Source organism: Mus musculus, chromosome 12, assembly GCF_000001635.26.
Source record: "Mus musculus strain C57BL/6J chromosome 12, GRCm38.p6 C57BL/6J".
Lineage (NCBI taxonomy): Eukaryota > Metazoa > Chordata > Mammalia > Rodentia > Muridae > Mus > Mus musculus.
In genome coordinates this window covers 84,873,950-84,895,238 of record NC_000078.6, presented here as the reverse complement: position 1 = coordinate 84,895,238, position 21,289 = coordinate 84,873,950, and the positions used below count along the sequence as shown (strand labels likewise).

General features: G+C 51.0%; 1 protein-coding gene and 1 long non-coding RNA gene across 5 annotated transcripts in view; one reads left to right on the top strand and one right to left on the bottom strand.

The window, feature by feature from the left end:
- Window positions 1–15,483: 15,483 nt before the first annotated feature.
- D030025P21Rik (RIKEN cDNA D030025P21 gene) lies at window positions 15,484–19,437 on the bottom strand. The gene has a single exon (NR_028577.1). It is a non-coding gene; the product is annotated as an RIKEN cDNA D030025P21 gene (long non-coding RNA).
- The window catches only part of Ltbp2 (latent transforming growth factor beta binding protein 2), a 93,347-nt gene continuing 90,738 nt past the window's right edge, over window positions 18,681–21,289 (top strand). For 2 of the 4 annotated variants that reach the window (XM_017314966.2, XM_006515502.4), the window contains exon 1: window positions 18,681–19,483. In XM_017314966.2, coding sequence (XP_017170455.1) covers window positions 18,948–19,483 — 536 coding nt within the window. In that variant the 5' untranslated portion in view covers window positions 18,681–18,947. The remainder of the gene's footprint in view (window positions 19,484–21,289) is intronic. The other 2 variants (NM_013589.4, NM_001370743.1) reach the window with 1 other exon arrangement.

The window sequence follows — 21,289 nt, the reverse complement described above, 5'->3', positions numbered from 1 at the left end:
GAGTGCTTCCCCATCTGCCTCCCCTACTACACTGTAAGTTAAGCTCACGAGGGCGGGGACAGGGTCTGGATTGTGTGCTGCCGTATCTTCCAACGGATATGGCCCACACTAGGCACTTAATAAATGCTGGTTGCTGCTGAAGTTGAAAGGGCCTGGAATCAATGGCTGAGAAGTTCACAGCTCCATGCTAGTTCTTCATTCATATCCCAAAGCACATTTGCTTCTATCACCAATGGATTGCTGGTGCCTCCAGCCGCCATTAGAATCACTCCTGTTCACCTCCCCCCACCCCTTTTTTTGCTATTGTTTTGTTTTTTTGAGACAGAGTCTCTCTATGTAGTCCTGGCCGTCCTGGAGCTTGCTATGTAGACCAGGCTGGCCTCAACTTACAGAGATCCTTCTGCCTCTGCTTCCCAAGTCCTTGGATTAAAGGTACGCACCACCACTAGACTTCTTACCTTTGAGATGCTTAGAAGAGAGTGATGAGACAATGATGTTAAGAAAAAAAATCAAAACGTTCCCCCAAAGACCACTCAGCTCTCCTCTTACACCTAGAGAAATGGGTGTGTTGAGCGAGCAGGGCAGGGCCCCTGCTTCAGACTTCCTCGGAGTCTCAGGGATTTTTCTGGTTGTGTGGCACACCTATCCCACATCCACTGAGCTACCTTGCAGGCAGCTGTCGAGGCCAAGTGACCATGGCTCTCTCAGGCCAGCTGTTCCCTTGCTTTCAAACCACTGGCTGACCCTGCATCGTCCCCAGCCTGTTCCCAGCAGCCTGGGAGACTTCCAAGCATGTCTTTTACAGGCCAGATGTGCATCCACTGGCTGTGAATGCTTGCCCGGAGAACAGGTGGGTGGTAATTATTCTAGCAGAAGTAGACCGTGGCTAGAAGCTAAGGGGACAATTCTATCAAGCTGTCAAGAGCAAAAAACGGTGTTTTTTTTTTTTTCCTGAGCTTGCCTTTTTAGAGGGAGAGAGAGCAATGCAATCCACGGGTGGAGCAAGAAGTCTTGGCCCCTGTGGCAGATGCTGCAGAGTCCTGGAAGTTCTCAAACCCCACCCCTCTCAACTCCCTCCTCTCTCAATTGACATCCCATCTGTTGTGAACATCTGGTGTGTGCATATGCCCCAGCACTCCTTCTTCTTTGGGGAAGAGAAAACCAATTTTCTTTTGGGGAACTCCACCCCCCCCAACAATTCCATACATTCCTAGTAGTTTGCAGGCCATTGGATGCTCCCGTCACCTCCACTCCCAAAGGGTGGACCCTGCACTCATCAGACTCTCCTGAGAACTTTGGGTCTCAGTGGGAGTAAATACCAACAATGAAGGCTTAAACCATCCAAAGGCCAGATGGCTTATGAGTGCCTGCCATCGGAGCTCTGCAGCTGCCCTGGTCTCTGGCTTTCCCAGGCCTTGTTCAGCGCCTCCTTCAGTACTCTGCATCTTTCAGCCAACTCCTGCTCCTCACATTAAGTTGCTAGAGCCAGAGCCACTGCCTCACAGTCCCCTGTATCCCAGCTTCCATTTCCTGTTTTTCTCTTTCTTACAGTTTACCTGTAAATCATTGTGACTCTCTATATCCCCAAACCTTCAGCTACCTGCCCCTTTTGCTATCCTTCAGGAAACCAGTCCCATCCATCCCTTCTACTGCAGAGTAAATGAAAGCATCTTTTCTCTTCTAAGGAGAGTACCAGTGAAGAGGTGAAAGATGTTTCAGGTACCCTGAAACAAGCCCTGGCTGCATCTCTCTGGATGCTTCAGTCACTTGTGTGTAATGGGACTTGCTTGGTCCCAGAGCAGGGTCTGCAGGGCTGTTTATTCCTTTCCTTCACCTAGCATCCCCTGATACCCATTAAAATCTGTCCTCTCTCAGTGGAGTTACTGCCTTCAAAATTCTGACTCAGAGGGCAGAGGAGATGGCTCAGTGGTTAGGTGTACTGGTTCCACCCAGTGGTGGTGATACCCGCCTTTAATCCAAGCTCTTGAGAGGCAGAGGCAGATGGATCTCTGAGTTCAAGGCTAGCCTGGTCTACAGAGAGAGTTCCAGGGCAGTAAGACTACAAAGAGAAACCCTGTCTCAAAAAGAGAAAGAAAGAAAGAAAGAAAGAAAGAAAGAAAGAAAGAAAGAAAGAAAGAAAGAGAAAGAAAAGATGAGAAAAAAGTGCAGCACATCTATATACACACAGTCAAAACACCTATATATAAAATAAAAATACACTTTAAAAAAAGGAATCCAACTCCATGCAATGGAACACCTACAGTCTATAAGGTCCCGAGCCAAGTCTGGGATAACTGATATGCTTGGTAATTCTTTTTTTTTTTTTTTCTTCAAGACAGGGTTTCTCTGTGTAGCCCTGGCTGTCCTGGAACTTACTCTGTAGACCAGGCTGGCCTCAAACTCAGAAATCCTCCTGCCTCTGCCTCCCAAGTGCTGGGACTAAAGGCGTGGTGTGCCACCACTGCCTGGCGCTTGGTAATTCTTGTTCAGCTTTTTTCCTCTCTTGGTGTCGGAGTTTGAACTCAGGCAGGGCACAATTTGTGATTGCTGAGCACAAATGGATCCTCCCTATCATGCTTCCTACCTCCACTGAGTGTTAGGGGAGCGCTAGGCCACCCCTGGGCCATAGAGTGGGGAGGAAGAGCCTGTAGTTCATCTGCATGAGCTGCAGAAGATTTGAAGAAGCCAGGAATTTAGCAGCAACTGTCCTTAGCCCCAGGGACTCCTTAGGCCACGCCTTTCTGGGGGGAGCTACAAATTGGATGATTCTATTAACATGTTTATATGCACCAGGGTCAAGTCACGGAAGAGGATCGAATTGGCCCAGCTTGGGCTATGTGCCTTGTGGCAAGCATAGTAACTGGCCATTCGTCAAAAGGCCTAGAAAACAGAAGGGAAGTTTTCTAAAGGAAAAGGGATGATCACGTGAGAATAAAACAAGGGACAGTGGGCAGACACAGCCCAAAGTAGTCACAGACTAAAAGCAACACTCCAGCCTGCTCAGTACCGTATTACCTGTATGAGCTGTTCTCATAGCAATCACGGGCTAAGACAAGGACTGTAATCAATGAAATCCGTGGCTGCCCGAGGACTAGGTCCCCTTATAGTAAAGCCGGGTAAACTGAGGCCCCGGGTTGAGAGGCAGTTCTAGCCTAGATCCTTTGTGTCCTTGTTACAGCCTAGGTTCTAACCTGCAGCTGGCCTTGAATGTTTCACCAGCCCAGTGCTGTACTGCAGGTCAGACTGGATCCATAGGCTCTGCTTCTGGTAGGAGTTTCCCATACAAAAGGGAGGTTGGTGTGAACGTCCATATGGAAGTCACTGGGAGTGCCCTAGATGCACCCTGGTCCTGGGAGGTAGAGCCAGCTCTCCTATGGTTTTATAGCACCATGTAGAGTCCAAACAGAAATGCCAGTCTGAGGCTTTGGACTCTGGGCTTCAAAGGGAGCTCTGTAAGTGCCGTGCTCCTACAGAACCACAAGCCGGCCCCGGATCTTTATCTGGGGTGGTGTCTAGCTCTTGGCTCTGTGAGGTTTTCTAAATTCAGGCGTCTCCCAGAGTTTCCCCCATGGTCTGGGTCAGTCATCATAGAGGATACCAGGCTCCAGCTTCCTTCCTACCCCGGGCCCTTTTCCATCAGTTCTAGCCAGATCCCTGGAGATCCAGACAAGCCCTGTCCCTCCTGGTGTTTACAGTCTGCAAATACTTGTGGCCATTTGTTCTGCTCTGGTGGGCCAGCCAGAGAAGGACCAATCCCTTCTGCCTGTCATTAAGCCCCACTTTTGCCTATTCAACATCTCTCTCTTCAAGGCCTGCCGGAGGTTGCAGCTGACAGCCTCCCTAAGATTGCCCAGAGCCTTTGCAACTCTTGGGTTCTTGTGACTGCAACAGGCTCCCTTGACACCTTTCTAATGCCTACCATCAGGGGGCGTCCATCTCAGCCTCCTCTGAGAAGCCCTCACTTAAGTTCCAGCTTCTTCTGAGACACAGGTTATGGGGAAAAGATGAGCCTGTTGCCCCTCTCCTTTGTTTTCTCCTGTCCAGCTAGCATGGGAAAGACCTTTCCTTTGTTGACCTTCACATCCTGGGCAATTTCCACCTGTTTCCAGCACATGACTGCTGGTGTGACACGGGCAAGACCTGCCACCCTCCCAACACTGAGCTCAGCCAGGTTGGTTGCTTTTTCATACATCTGCCTTCAGCTCACCACGAATAAGGGGCAATGTCACGAGCCTTTTTACCGTGAACACCTCTTACTGCCCTCGCTCCTGTCACACAGCTGCCAATCATCCACGAATTGAAATCTTTCTCAGTCAGTTCCAGTCAATAAGCGTCAACGCTACCCTCAGTGAACACAAAGAAAACCACGTAGAGAAGGTGCCTTGCTAAACGTGGAAGCATAAATGCTCTACTGTTCCCCTTTTCTCTGGCTCGATGGGCTTTGGGGCCTTTCTTCTTGGGTTCTACACATCGCCCATCCTGGCTGCTGCTCCACACCGTGCCTTTGAGGTTGTCCCAAGCTTCCTGACATCTGTCTGGGACTCCAGGGCTGAGTTGAGCATTGCAATCCATCTGAGGGCTGTGAAATCGCCGAAGTGAATCACGGCCGGCATTAAAATGCAAAACAGAAGAGAGGTAATGGAGACCATGAGCGTGCCTCCCAGTGAGCAGGACACCCGGGTTCAGTTCTGGTGTGTTCCCGTGTATCCAGCCGTGTCGTAAGACACGCTTCCCGCTGCAGATTGTGGTTCAAAGGTTGAAAAGACAGCTTCCAGCTGGCCTGTGCTGCTGGAGATGCTTGTGGTCACTGTCAGTTTGACAGGGCCTGGAATTCCCCAGGAGGCAAGGCTGCGGGCGGGCGCACCTCTTAGGAATTACTTAGATTGGTTTTGGTTTGGGGGAACTCCTCCGAGGGATTATCCTGAGGAGGTTATTTGAGGTGGGCTGACCTGTCTTAACGGAAGTCAGCATCATTCCTGGGCTTGGCTCCCGGACCAAATAGAAGGATGAGCACAAGCAAGTTCCTTGCCTCCTGATTTCAGATGCAAAGGGGACCAGATGCTGCAAATGCCTGCCACCTTGACTCTCCTACCTTTAAACTATGAGCCACAAGAAAGCCTCTCTCCTTTTAAGTTGCTGTTGTCTAAATATTTGGTCACAGCACAGGAAGAGTAGCTGGCACAGGTGGCAGTGAGGGTGCCGTCATCTGGGACTCCTTTGAGGAAACAGCAGAGAAGGCAGCAGAGAGCAGCCTGTCCGTTGGGAGTGGAGCATTACGGGGTGAGTGGTGGGGAGGGCTGCTGGTTCCCTGACTCCTCAACTCTTTCTTCATTGTAAGGCTCTGCTGAGGCTCCACCTTTCCACATACAGAAGAAGAATCTCTGTAAAATATTGGGACTCTATAAGTGGTAAGATTCAGGTCCCTGAAGCTTGTGGGGACATAAACAAGAATAAACTTGTGGGGTTTGTTGTTGTTTTTGTTGTTGTTATTGTTTGTTTTGGTTTTTCGACACAGGGTTTCTCTGTGTAGCCCTGGCTATCCTGGAATCCACTCTGTAGACCAGGCTGGCCTTGTACTCAGTGTGTGCCATCACTGCCCGGCTAATTTGTGTTAAGTGCTGGGGCTTGAGCCCTGACCTCAAGCAGGCTAAACAAGGGATCTGTCACTAACTACAAGGACTTGTTCTCTTGCCCACAGTCCCATAGATTCCTGTGTGTAGTCAGAATCTTCTCATGAACAGCTTTCTCCTCAGGCCTCTCAGGCCTTCCTCTGGGTTGCATTAACCTCCATTTGGCCACCTCCCCTTAGACTTGTCTCGGGGTTGTAGCTGCCACTCAAAATTCGGTATAATAGGGTAAAAATTCCATTGCATCCCAACAGTTTGGAGAACACAGTCACTCTCTCGGTTCTTAGACCTGGAGGCAGTAAAACAAGGTACCAGATCTTTACCAGATCCTTTGGCAGGTTTCAGTGTTATTTTTTATTTTTTTAAGAAACAAGATCTCACTATATAGACCAGGTTGGCCTTGAACTCACAGAGATCTGCCTGCTTCTGCCTCAGAGTACTGGAATTAAAGGTATATGCTACCATGCCCAGCAGCTAGTTCATTTTTTAACCACTAATGAACTAGGATTTCCCTTTTCTGTAACCCCCACCCTGACCCACCCCCCTCCCCCACCCACCAATTTCAGGTCATTTAAATAGGACTGGCTCTCACAACAAGCACCTCCCATTCCTCACGTACTTCCTTAATTACTTGGACCAAGATGCAAGACTTTACTTATCTCTATTGACTCTCAATTTATCTACTTCATATCTTGTTTCCAGCATCCGATTTTATCATTTATTCCTTCTATTCTAGGTCATGTGAAATTTTGAGAAAAAAATGCTTTCTCGATCCCCAACTGTGAGAAGTCATACGTCGGTCTCTGCTCCATCTCTCAAATGAACACTGATCTCGTGACCTCCATCCATCCATTATCGTGAGGGATGGGTGTCTGACAGCTAGACATCAGCTAACTGCATTACCAAGGGCTTCACATTTCTTCAGACTCTCTGGGAAGATGGATCAGTGGGTAAAATGCTTATTTCACAGCATAAGGACCGGCGTTTTGTCCCCGGCACCCATGTTAAAAAGCCAGGGGTAGTGGTATGCAGTTGTGATCCCAGTGTGGGAGAGCAGACAGGAGGACCCTGAGGCTTGCAGTGAGGCTGGAAGTAAGGTGTTCTGACCGGGTTCAGAAAGGTGCAGGGATCTGGGAACATGCTGAAGAGGAAAGGGACACAATCTGGTTGACGAGGGTCACCATTGTTGGAGCCAGAAACCAGGCTACCCGAAAGCTCAGGGGCCTCTCCCCATTTCTGTAAGACTGAGGAGTGCCTCTGAGGGGCAGGCTAGCTGGAAGCAGGGCTTTGTGTCCACTGTGTTTCTCTGGATGGTTGGGTCAGTTGGTGGAGATTAAGGACACCCTGTCTCTTCTCCCTCGCGTTGATTCTTTACCATTGACTAGAGGCATCAAGAGATAGTAAGACCCCGAGACTGACAGTCTGTACTCTCCAGGGATGCTGGATCAGGCGGATGTGGAACAGATCCCCTTTTCTGAAAGGAGATTGCTAGAGTTAAGCCCTTTACTCAATGACCCAAGCTTGCCAGAAACCCTTCCTCACCAACTGCAACTATGCATGGTTAGCAGTTTTCAGGAAATCTGGACAACTACTAATTTTTCGGCTGGTGTGTTCATTCATTACTCATGTTTACGTCACTGTGAACAAAACACCCAAGAGAACAACTTAAAGGAAGGAAGTATATTTTGGTTCACAGTTTCAGATGGTTCTGTCAGGGCCACTTGGTCTCATGCACTTCAGCAGAACGTGGTATCTGAAACATATGACAGAAGAGGTTTGTCCGCTCATGGTGGACCGGAAGCAGAGAGAAAGGAAGGGGTGAGGTGAGAAGGAGCCATAGGTAACGGGTATAATCTTCAACAACATGCCTCTAGGAACCTACATGCAGCAAGACACCACCTTCTAAAGTTCCCAAGTGGCACCACCCACTGGGGACCAGGTGTATTATAGCACATGAACCTATGGAGACAATTCAAACACATTCACTGACCACTGCACCAGAAGTGGAGATGCACTAGCTAGCTATCCCCAGTGTCTAGCATGGTGCCTGGTACATCATATTAGGTCCCCAAAACCTCTGTGGAATGAGGGAGATCATTGTGATCCTAGTTCAGTGGGCAGAGCTTCAGACAGAAGCAGGCAAGTAGGGACATGTTGGTATGCCTGAGTGGACGGCTACACTTTACAAGATGAGGCCATAGGCAGAAGCTTTCAGCATCAAAGCAGACTGGGCAGTGTCAGCAGGAGGTGGTATGTGTGTGTGTGTGTGAGTTCTCCATGGAGAACCAGAAGTGGGGCTATTTCTCCTCCATAGTGATGGAGGAGGCATCCTTCCCTGCCTCTCGCCAACCGGAAGAGCGGGATGCTGACAGCTTATCTCTGGGGTGCCCCCTGACCCCTGACCCCTCCTCTCCTCCAGCAGCTCTGGCACATGGACTCCCCTTCAGAGACATTCTCAGCCCCCGAGGCCCCACTCTGATATGCTCAGCCACTCCCGGCTTCCCATGCCCAGACGGTCAAATTGCTCCCAGCTTTCCACGGGAGTTGAAAGAGAAAGAGCTGAAAGGCTTGGGAGTCAGGAGACTCTGATTCAAGTGCTGGGTGCTGCCAAAATCAGTCGTGAGACATTGGACAAGCCTCTCTTCCCTCTTTGGGCCTCAGTTTCCTGAACTGTAAGTTAACGGCATTGGCTGCCTGGTCCCCTAAGGAAGTTCCCTCCTGCAGGCACGTTCTCTGGACCTTACAGTTCTTGGCTCCATACCCCTTGTCTGTCTGCTCCTCAAATCAAAGTTTTTGGTGTTGACAGGGATTTGAATTTGTATATATATATATATATAAATCTGAGTCCCAGAGAGGGGGAAGGGCAGGTGAGGGAGTCCCATTAGTGGCAGATGCAGGATTAGACCCAGGGCTTTTGCTTCCTGAAACCATCTGACATTGTCCTGAACTGTCTGGAATGAAAGAGCCTTTGCTCCAAAGCCACCAAGTGTCTCATGCATGGCTGGCTTGAGAGTGTGATGGTTTTTAGTCTTCAGAGCATCAGCTCAGAGCTGTGTACCTACTGACCTTACAGCAAGAGCCAACTAATCTAGACCAAACCCAAGCCTGGAGACCCAAGCTCCAGCCTTCACTGTGTTCCTAACTAGCCAATCATTATACTTCTCTGGCTAAATGACTCATTGGAATGTAACCCCTAAAGAACAGACACTTGCCTGCTATATTCCAGGTTTGGGTTTTCAAAGTATTGACTCCTAAGTCAAATTCTTGGTGAAAGTGGGATCCATCCCACCATGTCTGTATTTGTTTCCTACCCTAGACATCTTAGGTCAACAGTCAATGAAAAGACTGCTTCTTTCAGGATGGTGGCTCATATCTGGCTCAGTCCCTTGTGGTCTGGGTTGTTGTATCACTGGCAATATATAGTTGATTTTTCTCGGAGCTGTGTATAGAAAAACATCCACTTAGCCTCTCGTTTATTGGGGAGGAATAGCTGGCTCAAAGCATCACTTAGCTCAGGCTGTGAGGCTGGTCAATGGTTGTGCTCCATGCTCTCCCACTACTCCCTGGTCAATGACTGTGGACTGAACGGATAGGACATAGTGAAAAACACTGAAGATAGAGAGGTTTGCCGGAGGCAGCAAGCTCTCCGGGTGGAAGAAGTAATCTAGGAAGTTTTTGCAGGAGGTGGCCTTTGAGATGAAGAGCGAGCGGGAATTAGGAAGAGCATCCAAGTGAAGCCAATGGCGTGTGCTGAGGTTTGGGGGTAAGAGCACAGGGGGGGGGGGATTCTGAGTAAGTGGATGTGCTGGGCTTCAGCATAAATCGAGTCGGGTCTGATGTGAGACAGGCTTGTGTGCCAGCCCCAGTAAAAGGCTTGGGATTGATTAATGAAGTACTGGGGAGCCACTGAAGTTTGTTGAGCAATGGGAGTGACATAATCGGTCCAGAAATGTATAGAGAGCTAGTTACAACTCCATTGCTCTTGGACGAGGACGTGGCCTATTGTCTCCAGGCAGAGGTGGGGAGGGCTGGGGAGGGGGAGCCTGAGGAAACCCTGGTTGGCATTGCCACCTTCAGACTCAGGCCATAGGGGAAATGAGAAGGGGGTAAGCAGTCCTCGGGGCTCCAGGGCTGGACTTGTGGGGTGCAGAAAAGGGGGAGGAGCCAAAGACTTTCCCCTCCTCCTTGGCAGCCAGCATCATCTGGCCTGAAGTCTGGTCTCTGAGGCAGCACACTGAGCATGCCTCCGCTGTCTGTGTGAGTTCCTGAGGGGTGAGATCTTTAATTTTTGTCTGCTGAGCCCAGATGGGCAAGGGGCCAGCCTATGTTACAACCTCCTCAAGGCCCCTTGGCCAAGGCGTTCAGACCAGAGTGGACAGAAACAGGGAATGAGTCACGGGGACTGGCTGGGCCAGTGGACTCTGGCTGCACCTTTCCCCTCCCCCACTTAACCTGGTGTCTGTGATCTTTCCTGGGGACTTTCCGGGTCCATCCAGGTCTATCCCTAAGGGCTTGAGGCCCTAGAGACAGAGCAAACTTTATGAATGTCACCACTCTTGACCTGTGTCTCATCTGATAGGAGCAGACAGCGTCTTCTCTGTGCCAAAAGAAAAGAATGGACCGTGAGCCAGCCTCTACAGGGAAAGAGCCCAGGGCTGCTCCTTTCTTCTGTTCCTACAAGTCTCATCCCTTATGGTGTGAGGGTGTCACTGTCCCAGCAGGAAGCCAAAAAGTGAATAGGCTGAGGAACCTCAATGACAGCCAAGGACAGCTGCTCCCTCTCTGACTTGTCCTCGACTACGACATCTTGCACAGCCACCCCAGAAGCCTGCATAGGTCTGCCCCACTCCCTTCCCCAGACCTTACAATTCTCTTCCTGGAGATTTGGAATCACCCATCCAACCTCACCCCAGGGGAACACAAAAGTCCCTGTGGTCTTACAGGATGAATGAAAAGGAGACTTCCAGACGCCTATGTGATTCAGGCCTGCAGAGGGGTATGGTGGCGCACAAGCTTAATCCCAGCACTGGAGAGGCAGAGGCCCATAAAGCTCTGTAAGTTCAAGGCCAACCTGGTCTATATGATGAGTTCCAGGCCAGTCAGAGGTACACAAAAACAAACAAACAAACAGGAAAAGGAGGAGAAAGAGGAAGAGGAAAAGGATGATGATGAGGAAGACGAGGAGGAGGAAAATGACAAGGAGGAGGATGATGAGGAGGAGGATGATGAGGAGGAGGAAGAAGAGGAGGAAGAAGAGGAGGATGAGGAGGAAGAAGAGGAGGATGAGGAGGAGGATGAGGAGAAGGAAGAAGAGGAGAAGGAAGAAGAGGAGGAGGAAGATGAGGAGGAGGATGAGGAGGAGGAGGAGGACGAGGAGGAGGATGAGGAGGAGGACGATGAGGAGGATGATGATGATGAGGAGGAGGAGGATGAGGATGAGGATGATGATGAGGAGGATGAGGAGGATGAGGAGGAGGAGGATGAGGATGATGATGATGAGGATGAGGAGGAGGAGGAGGGAGGATGAGGATGAGGATGAGGAGGAGGAGGAGGAGGAGGAGGATGATGATGAGGAGGAGGATGAGAATGATGATGAAGAGGAGGAGGAGGAGGAGGAGGAGGAGGAGGATGATGAGGAGGAGGAGGGAGGAGGAGGAGGATGAGGATGAGGATGAGGATGAGGAGGATGAGGATGATGATGATGAGGAGGAGGAGGATGATGATGAGGAGGAGGAGGATGAGGAGGATGAGGATGAGGAGGATGAGGGTGATGATGATGAGGAGGACGAGGAGGAGGAGGAGGATGAGGAGGATGATGAGGAGGAGGAGGAAAAGGAGGAGGATGAGGAGGATGATGATGAGGAGGAGGAGGAGGAGGACGAGGACGAGGACGAGGATGAGGATGAGGATGAGGAGGATGATGAGGATGATGAGGATGAGGATGAGGATGATGATGAGGAGGAGGAGGAGGAGGACGAGGATGAGGATGAGGAGGAGGAGGAGGACGAGGATGATGATGAGGAGGAGGATGAGGAGGATGATGATGAGGAGGATGATGAGGAGGAGGATGATTAGGAGGAGGAGGGAGGATGAGGAGGAGGAGGGAGGATGAGGATGATGATGATGAGGAGGATGATGATGATGAGGAGGATGATGATGAGGAGGAGGATGATGATGAGGAGGAGGATGATGATGATGAGGAGGAGGAGGAGGAGGAGGAGGATGAGGATGAGGATGATGAGGAGGAGGATGAGGATGATGATGAGGAGGAGGGAGGATGAGGAGGAAGAGGAGGAGGAGGATGAGGATGATGAGGATGAGGAGGAGGAGGAGGGAGGATGATGATGATGAGGAGGAGGAGGAGGATGATGAGGAGGAGGAGGAGGAGGATGAGGATGAGGATGATGATGATGAGGAGGAGGAGATTGTTGTGCTTCAGATCCTAGGAATTCTAGAAGACTCTATCCACCCTAGTTAGAGACTGAAGGAATATGTGCAAGTAAGTTGGAAATGACATCTCAGCTTAGTACTACATATACAGAGACTTCAGATCAGTTCCAGGGCCAGGGAATGAAGGGGACAGAGTGGAATCAGTTATATTAAAAAGGCACACTTTTCACATCTTTGCTGGATACCCTGGGGCACAGCGTGCTACAGTGGAGAAATTACAGACTTTGGAGCGACTCAGGCTTTTCAGATGAGTCCTGGCTGGTCTGCTCTCCTGTGCAACCTTGAGCAAGATACTTTACTCCTGCGCATTTGTGACCTGGAGCTTGCCTGCCCTGTGGCTGCACAGGCATTCCGTTTGTATCTCTCCTTTCCTTTTCCCAAAGAGAAAATCTGAGATCTAGGTGAGCCTGAGCCAGTGATGGCAAGCCATTCACAGAAGGCTGAATGTGACCTCCTTCCTTCTCCTTGGTGAGGGGCATTGGGGTCTCTGAAACTAACCATGTTGGCTTTGGCCTGCTGATCAACAGGGCTGACGGGTCTTGTTTGGGACTAACAACAGTTCCAAGGCCATCATTATCCTTACTGTACCCTGAATGCTGAGTCCTTCCATCATCCAGAGAATCATGGCTGGAGGTGCTCTCCCTGCCCTTGGAAGCTGGTGTGGCCTGAATGTCTGGCTAGAAGGGCCAGGACAGAGTCTCTATGTAACTGCTATAGCAGTGACTATGGACATGTCATTTTACCTCCTTCGGTCTTCTTCACCTACTATATGGTAAAATGTCACACTCCCTTCACAGGATTATTCCGAAAATTAAGTAAGAAAATGAATGTAGGGCTCTTAGCCCAGAGCCTGGCACTCTTTAAGCGCCACAGGGAGCATCAGTAATCTGTCCCCTCCCATGACAGAGCATCATTTTCTCCGAAGGAGAGAATAGCAAGAAAGGGTACCATTATCTCCGTTTTCAAATGAGAAAATAGCAGCCAAGGGAAGCTCTGAACTGAGCTCCATTTACAGAAGGCAGCCCTTCCGGAACGGTCTACAACATCAGATTGCTCGATCTCTGCCTGGGCATTCATGCAATGGCTGATAACCCTCAGCCAGCATGTTCTCTGCTCCCTGGGAGGGAGAGGCATCGGCAGATCAGACCCAGTGTTTGTGAGTTTGGCAGATGGCAAGCAAAGATGTTTGGGTCAGAGTGGTCCCGGTAACCTACCTCTATGGGCAGAGAAGTCATCACAAAGAAGAGACACCAGGTCACCCTGTACAGCTCCGTCTATAAAACCATACAGGAACCTCAGCTGCCCAATGGCTGAGGGGGACCCTGAGCTGATCCCTCTGGAAGACTGGGGGTCCAATCATCCTTCTTCAAGCCATCCTGACTTCCAATTAACCAGGAAATATGTTATTTGTTCTGAGCAGGGGAACAAGCTCTCCTGGGGAGAGGAATTCAGGGCTGGAGGTCCAGTGACTTCCAAGGAAGAAAAATCTTTGGAATTCTGTGGGGAGTCTGGGTCTCGGCGAAGGGAGCAGAAATGCGGTTCCTGGTTTTGGTCCTTATTTACCAAATTAGTTCAGGTTCTGGTAGCTCTCCGGCTGCCAGTACCATTCCAGCAAGACATGGGAAAGTCATTAGGTTGCCCAGGGTGTCCAGCAGACACACTTGGAGGGATGACAAGTGTCCTGACCAATATATTGACCCCTTCGAAAGAACTCTTCAGGGCTTTCCAGAGAGGCTTCCCCTCCCCAGATTCCACAGATGTGTGAGTGGGCTTCGCAGCATTCTCCTGTCTCATCAGTGACAGGGAAATGACACATGGTGAGTCAGGGGCCATGCTGGGAACAGTTAACCCCTCGTCCAACTGGGCAGACAGGGTTCAGGGAACCAGAGTGTTCTGATCACCCCAGTTCTTCAGGTATTAAGTTGTGAGCTGGCAGGCACGAGGGAGGCACCAGCGATCCGTTAGTGGTCATAACCGTGGAGGTAGTTGTGATGGGAGCCCTGGGTTGAGGCAGGGTAGTGTGCGTTTGTGACTTAAAGCTTGGGCTTAGGTGAGCCAGGTTTGAATCTTGTATCTGTTATTTACTGTTTGTTGTGTGGTCCTGGGCAAGCCAGTAGCTGTTCCCAGACTCAGTGTTCTTCTTGGTGTTTGTGGAAGTCATGATTCCCTATTGCAGTGGTTCTCAACTTTCCTAATGCTGTGACCCCTTAATACAGCTCTTTATGTTGTGGTGACTCCCCCACCCCCATAATACAGTTGTGGTGACCCCCCCCACCCCCCACATACACTATAAAATGATTTTCATTGCTACCTCATGAGTGTAATTTTGCTACTGTTACAAATCAAAATGTATATATCTGTACTTTCCAATGGTTTGGGGGCGGGGGTGGGGATCCTGACCCATAGGCTGAGAACCACTGCCCTATAGGTCTGGTACATGAGTCATTTGCAGAGCACAGTTAACATAGTGCCTGGGCCGTACTAGGTGCCGTAAATTTTGGCAGCTTCAAACAGCAAAATGAAGTAAAAAATATCTATCAGGACTCAAGTGTTAATGGGAGAGGGGACTTTGAAATGCCATGCCATGAGATCCAAACAGTTGTGTGTGTGTGTGTGTGTGTGTGTGTGTGTGTGTGTGTGTGTGTGTGTGTTTTGGGGGCAGGGGGAGGAGGCATGGGATGGGATGGGAGGACGGTGCTCAGAAAAGTAGCAGATGCCAAGCTTTGGAGATTATCGGGGCTGTGGGCCCAGGAGAACAAGGTGGGGATTTCCAAGGACCACTCGTACTCACTGAGGAGTGGGAGGGGTGCCCGGCGGTGAGGGAAGCGCGTCTGCTGCGGCTTTTGGCTGAGGCAGTGAGAGGCTGAATGGGCGGCAGACTTCCAGAAATGCAGGCCGGGGAGACAGAGCAGTAATAATGACTTGGACACACAGGAGGAAAAAATAGCTCAGGGACAAGATGACGCCAAGGTTTCTGGCCTTGAGAAGCTCTTGGGGATATGAGGTGAGCATTGGGGATGGAGAGGAGGGCCCATGAAGGCACCAGGGCAGGTAGAACAGGAGGAAGGTCTGGACTGCAGAGATGGGCACCCATTGCAACCAGGAAGAGTCAGCACGGGCTGGCTGGCGATTGCTTCACTGTAAAGGGAGGAAATGAAGTGTTCTGGGGACGGAGGTGGCGTTCATCCCCAAGGACAGCAAGTATGAGAGTTTGGACCAGGAGTGGCCACCCAGAGCTCACATTTTCCTCTCTTCAAATGGGCTTAGCGATACCAGTTGCGCCTGGTTGATGGGGCACTCTGTCATTCATCCCAGAGCTGCCATCCAGGTGTCTCTTGACCACCCACCAGATTCTAGCCCTGTTGTATGTTCAGCTCAGTTAGAGATACAGTAGCTAGGGAAGTCAGACTGATGAGTAATTTTATAGATTGTGGAACAGGACTCTTTCTGTGGTTTTAGTGTGTCTGCTGAAGCTGGGCTGGGGAGATGGTTCAGTTGATGGGGTGCCTGCCTGCAAACACGAGGACCTAAGTTTGGTCCCCAGAACACAGGTTAAAATAAAATAAAATAAAATAAACCGAAAAACAAAAGAAAGAGAGAAAGAAGAAGAAGAAGGAAAAAAGAAATGAAAAACCAGGCATGAAAGCATGTGTCTGTTAATTCCAGCACTGGGAAGGCAGAGGCAGATAAATCTCCCGGGCTTCTTAAACAGCTAGTCTAGTGGAATCAGTAAGTCCCAGGCCAGTGAGAGATCTTGATGGATGACCACTGAGGAATGACACTCAAGGGTGACCTCAGGCTACCACACATGTATGCAACCCCACATGAACATGCACGCGCGCACACACACACAAACATACACTGTCCACTCAAGTGACAGAGCCTAGAACAACAGGGCCTTCTGAAGAGAAGTATAGGACACAGTTAAGTAGAACAGGTCTTTTACCAACTACCTTGGTTCCTGCCCATAGGTGAAAAAGATGGAGTTAGCCACTGGGGCAAGAACTCTCTGGTCAACTTAGAAGCCGGGGTTCAGGTTTCCCTGAGCCTGAGGACACTCCTAATGCAGGCCACCATCTGGCAGAAGAGGAGATGCTATGACTGCTGTCTTTTTTTCTGGTGCTCGGGCAATCGATGGCTATTACAGATCTCCCCACCACCACAGATGCCAAGACACAGTAAGAGAGTTCTTGGCAGCTACTAATGTGCATCTTTAGAAACTGAGCAAGAACACATATGAAGAAACTCACATGCACTTCCTGATGGAGAATTGTAACTGTGGAACTTTGCTAGAATAGTCTACATGGTAGGGAAGTTAAGTAGCCACCTTACCATTGCCTGGCCTGGCAGGGACTGGAATGTCTCTTGGGGCAAGGAATGCAGGATTGCCAAGAGGTTGGTCAAAGATGACTTTGCTATGACAGTTTGGGGTGGAACACACACACACACACACACACACACCCAAAGAACCCACACATGCCTATGAATGAGCTGACCAATGCTTGGGCATCAGCTAAATAAGACTTTGTTACTCCTTTTCTGACACTTCCTGTGGAAACATGACCCTGGAGAGCCAGAGCGTGAAAGGGGAGTCTGAAGAACAGATCCGACCCCACCCACCCCACTTTCCCCACTATAGGGCCTGCAGCTTTTTCATGAGGATACAGTGGGGAGAGGAAGAGGATTAAATTAGATATGATCGTGATGGAATTGAATAGCTTTCAACTCTTTAGCTTCTAAAGTTGATCTTAGTTACAAAGGCTACTTAGTTACTTAGTTCTTGTATCTGGTAGAAATTGGCAAGCCAAGGACCCTGTCTGACATGTATTAAGTAAAGAAGAATGGAGCTAAAGAGAGCTGGTGGTGAAGAGCACTTGCTGTCCCTAGAGGTCCCTAGTTCCCAGCCACCTTGGGTGGCTCACAATCACCTGTAAGTCCGGCTCCAGGAGATCCTGTGTAACTGGCTTCCAAAGGACCCTGCACTCGTGTGCACACACCCATATGTAGACATATACACACACCTACACATAGCTGAAAATAATTTTTTAAAATATGTTTTAAAAGAGGAGGGAAGAACTGGGAGGTGGCACCGTATGCCTTTAATCCCAGTACTCAGGGGACAGACAAATCTCTGAGCTGAAGGCCATCCTGTCTTACAAAGGAGACAGCCAGAGCTAAACAGAGAAACTCTGTCTTGAGAAAAACCAAAACCAAAGAATAACAACAAAAACCAAACCAACCCAAGACAACAACAAAGCCCCAGGAAATGATTTCCCCTTGTAAGTGGGCAAGCTTGGGTATTTCCTCACAGGAATGGGAAGCGGAAGAACACACATGGCCACTGTAGGGGCCGATGTTTGCTCTGTGAGGTGAAATGAAGAGGTAGTCCTGAAGACCTCTTGGAGATGAATACTCTAGGTAGAGAGATGAGCCGTCACAATGCATCAAACATTTGCCAAGCAGAGACTGTGAGGGTACTGTGTAATGAATACCGAGCAGGAGTAAGTTCAGATCGGTCAGAAAACCAGCCGGGCAGGGAGGACTCCGTAGGCCAGTGTCAAATATTGAGACTTTCTAATCCAGTTAGGTATTACTTAGGATTCTGGGAAGGGAGGGGCTGGTATGGGAAGTTGTAATTGGTGCCTTTACAGGCTCTTTTATCCTGTCTGCTTAGGAGCCAGTAGGCTGTGAAAACACTTTCAGGAAAACCATATATGCCTAGCCTTTTAGGCTTTGGGGCATGGGACACAGGGAAGAAGGTTAATTTAGGTGGGAGGCAACGGACATCCCTGTCCCCTTCAATACAAGAAGGTGTGAGAACCCGGCCCAGCAGGGCTCAAAGGCTCATGCAGCCCCTTGGGGAAATTCTCCAAGGAATGAGGGGCGGTGGTAGGAGTTCAAAGAGTGGACTGTGGGCCAGAGGCCACTAGCCTGGGTTTTATTTCCATCTTTAGCAATACTCTCCTTTAGTCACCTTATTCAAGAGGCTCCATGCCTACCTTTGTAAAAAGAGAACAACTCTTCCAGCGGGCATCCACCATCACCATAGGCCCAGGTCAAGGCTTGGCGCCACAGGAAGCAGATTAAGATCTAGGCTCTAAGCAGGTTGGCAGAGTGTGTCGCTACAAAACACGGTGGCCAAGGGTGTGACCAGCTCCACCAGGGGGCGCGCGCCCCAAGTTGCCCTTCCCCATAGGCAACCGGCTCTTGGGAGCTGCCCCAGGGACACCTGCATTCTCGCCTAGCGCCCCCAGCGGTCAGAGGTGGAAGCAACGAGACCAGGCGCGCATGCCTCGGGCTCGGTCCCCATTACTCCGGTCTGGGTACCTTCCCCAGCTTCCTTCAGGCCCGAGAAGCAGTTCATCTGGGTCCGTGAGGTCAGGAACAGAAAATACATCCAGGACAGGTGGACAACTTGAGTTTGCCCAGGACAGGAAAAAGGCAGCTCAGGTGCGCTGGTCCAGGCAGACGCCATCTGTCTTTCCAGTCCCCGGGTCTGCCCTGTCGCCCGCAGCTCCTCACGGGTTAATCCCCTCGCCGCCCGCTCGCTTCTCGGTGCCAAAGAGGGTGTTGCTGGAATTCTTGTCTCCCGTAATAAGGGGGCCGAGCTGTCCCTCCAAGGAGGGGGGCATGGCGTGGATAAAAGAGGCGAAAAAGCAGGGGGCGGTTTCCAAAAATAAAACCCTTCGGTTCCCCTTCAGACGGCGGCAGTGCGGGAGCGAAGGTGCGGCAGGCTCGGGCTCGGTGCGCAGCCCGGGCAGCTCACGCCATACAGCCCTTACCTAGGAACCCCTGGACCCCCAAACGGCTGTTTCAGAGGTCCCCTAGACGGGAAGGGGCAAGTCGCCAGGCGGGTCTGTGGAGCGAACGATGGAAAGCACCTCCCCGCGAGGTCTCCGGTGCCCACAGCTCTGCAGCCACTCTGGCGCCATGAGAGCGCCGACCACCGCTCGCTGCTCCGGATGCATCCGACGGGTGCGTTGGAGGGGCTTCCTGCCACTTGTCCTGGCTGTCTTGATGGGGACAAGTCATGCCCAACGGGATTCCATAGGGAGATACGAACCAGCTAGCAGGGATGCGAATCGGTTGTGGCACCCCGTGGGCAGCCACCCCGCAGCGGCTGCAGCCAAGGTGTACAGTCTGTTCCGAGAGCCTGACGCGCCGGTCCCCGGCTTGTCGCCCTCTGAGTGGAACCAGCCGGCCCAGGGGAACCCTGGGAGGCTCGCAGAGGCCGAGGCCAGGAGGCCACCCCGAACCCAGCAGCTGCGTCGAGTCCAGCCACCTGTCCAGACTCGGAGAAGCCATCCCCGGGGCCAGCAGCAGATAGCAGCCAGGGCTGCACCTTCTGTCGCGCGCCTGGAAACCCCTCAGCGACCCGCGGCTGCACGGCGAGGGCGGCTCACCGGGTGAGCACTGAAGAGGGGATAGGGCTGGGGGCGGGGTGGAGCAAAGGGATGCGGGTATCCCGGACAGTTACGCCTTCAGTGGAGTGCGGGTCCTGTCCCTTTGTCCTCAGTAACTACTAGAGAAACCGCTCCGAGGTTCCGAAACCGGGGCTCGGACCAGCTTTCAAAAAGTTATTTTGGGGAAAATAAATCTACTATCTGTTCCCTTGGACACCAGTTCTCCCAGAACCCCGACGTTAAGCTCGTGTGCGTTTCTCACTCATTCTGTGCTGGGCTAACGAGCTGCAGTGGCTGGGTGGGCGCTCTGGGTTCTTGAGGCCCAGAGAAGGATAAACTGGCTCCGGGCGCCAGTAGGTGGAGGATCTGGGCGGGGGGGGGGGGGGGGGAGTGGGGACATCAGGGCGCGAAGACAGACGCATCTCCAGGAACGGGCTGACAGCGAAGCAGGCGCGCCAAGACAAGTGTATAGTCCGGGCTCAGGTCTGCTGGGACACGCAGAGGACTTAGGCAAGGGTTTAGGAGCTCTGTGAAAGAGAAGGCTGCCCTGACCTGTGCGAGGGACTGGGTCTGTGTTCCAGGAAGTCTAGATGTCAGCGTTGTTTGCACATTTTGAAAAGCCACGCCTCGCTCCAACTCTTCAACTTATTATTTTGCACCACTCGCTGCGGGTTCTGGACTCTGTTATCACAGGAGGTCCCCTCCCCGCCCCAACAACGCCTTGCCCAGGATTTAATGAGTTGGGGACCTCTCCTGAGTACCCAGGTGTCTCTGGAGTGAAGGCACAGGAGCCTGGCAATGCCAGACTGGGCAAGGTGCAATTGATTAGTCTAGGAGGGGCTTTGGCAGCCCTTGGCCTGAGCCTGGTTTATCTGTCCGTTGTAGTTCCAGGTAGCATTCCCGTTGCTTGTACGCCTAGTCCCACTACAGAGGATCTTCTGCCTCCTGCTCTGCACACATACTCTTCTCTTGCCTGCAACGGTCTTCTGTATCTTAGCAAAGTTCACCGTGTCTCATCCCTTCTGTGCCCTCATCCAGCTTTATGCTTTCTTATAGCATTTATTCCCCCCTCACGTATTTCTATTTCTATGTATGTGTTCAAACTTATACAAGTTCTGCTTAAGCAGGGTTTTGTTAGCTTTCATGTTCCCAGCAGATCAGTGCCTGCACGTAGCTGGCCCTCTCTGCGTCTAAATGAATTCCCTACTAACCTTTGGAGGCCTAGCCTAAAGTCTGCAGGGCATAGAGCTGAGTGCTGCCAAGTGGCTCCAGCGTAAGACCATTCAAGGAGAGTTAGCAGGACACCTGCCCCGTTTCAGCTTTCCCCTCTATTCTGACTTGTGCAGGCAACTGCATGATTACATGTGCTGAGCATGGGAGAGGGCTCGGGGACCCACAGAATACAAAACCTGCTGGAGGGCAAGCCAATGTCTTAAAATCAAGTTGGAGGCACGAGCAGTATGTGCTGGTGAATGTGTTTCTAAAAGCACAGGACAATTCTGTCAAGGGCAATGGAGCAGTACAATATAGTGAAGATGGTCAGGGAAGAGACACTGACCTGGGGCCCTAGAGCATAGACGAGGAAGGAGAGGGCCAGAGTGGCACATCTGGAGATGAGGCTGCCATGCAGGCTTAACTCAGAACTAGGGCTTTTCACCATAAGCTTTTGCCCCTGGTATAGGGGAGCCGGGGGCTGAGGCTGAGATGAAGTCTGGCTGTCATAGGGAGGGGATGGTTATGCTGCAGGCTTGTGTGTGCTTGTGTGTGTGTGTGTGTGTGTGTGTGTGTGTGTGTGTGTGTGTGTGCGCG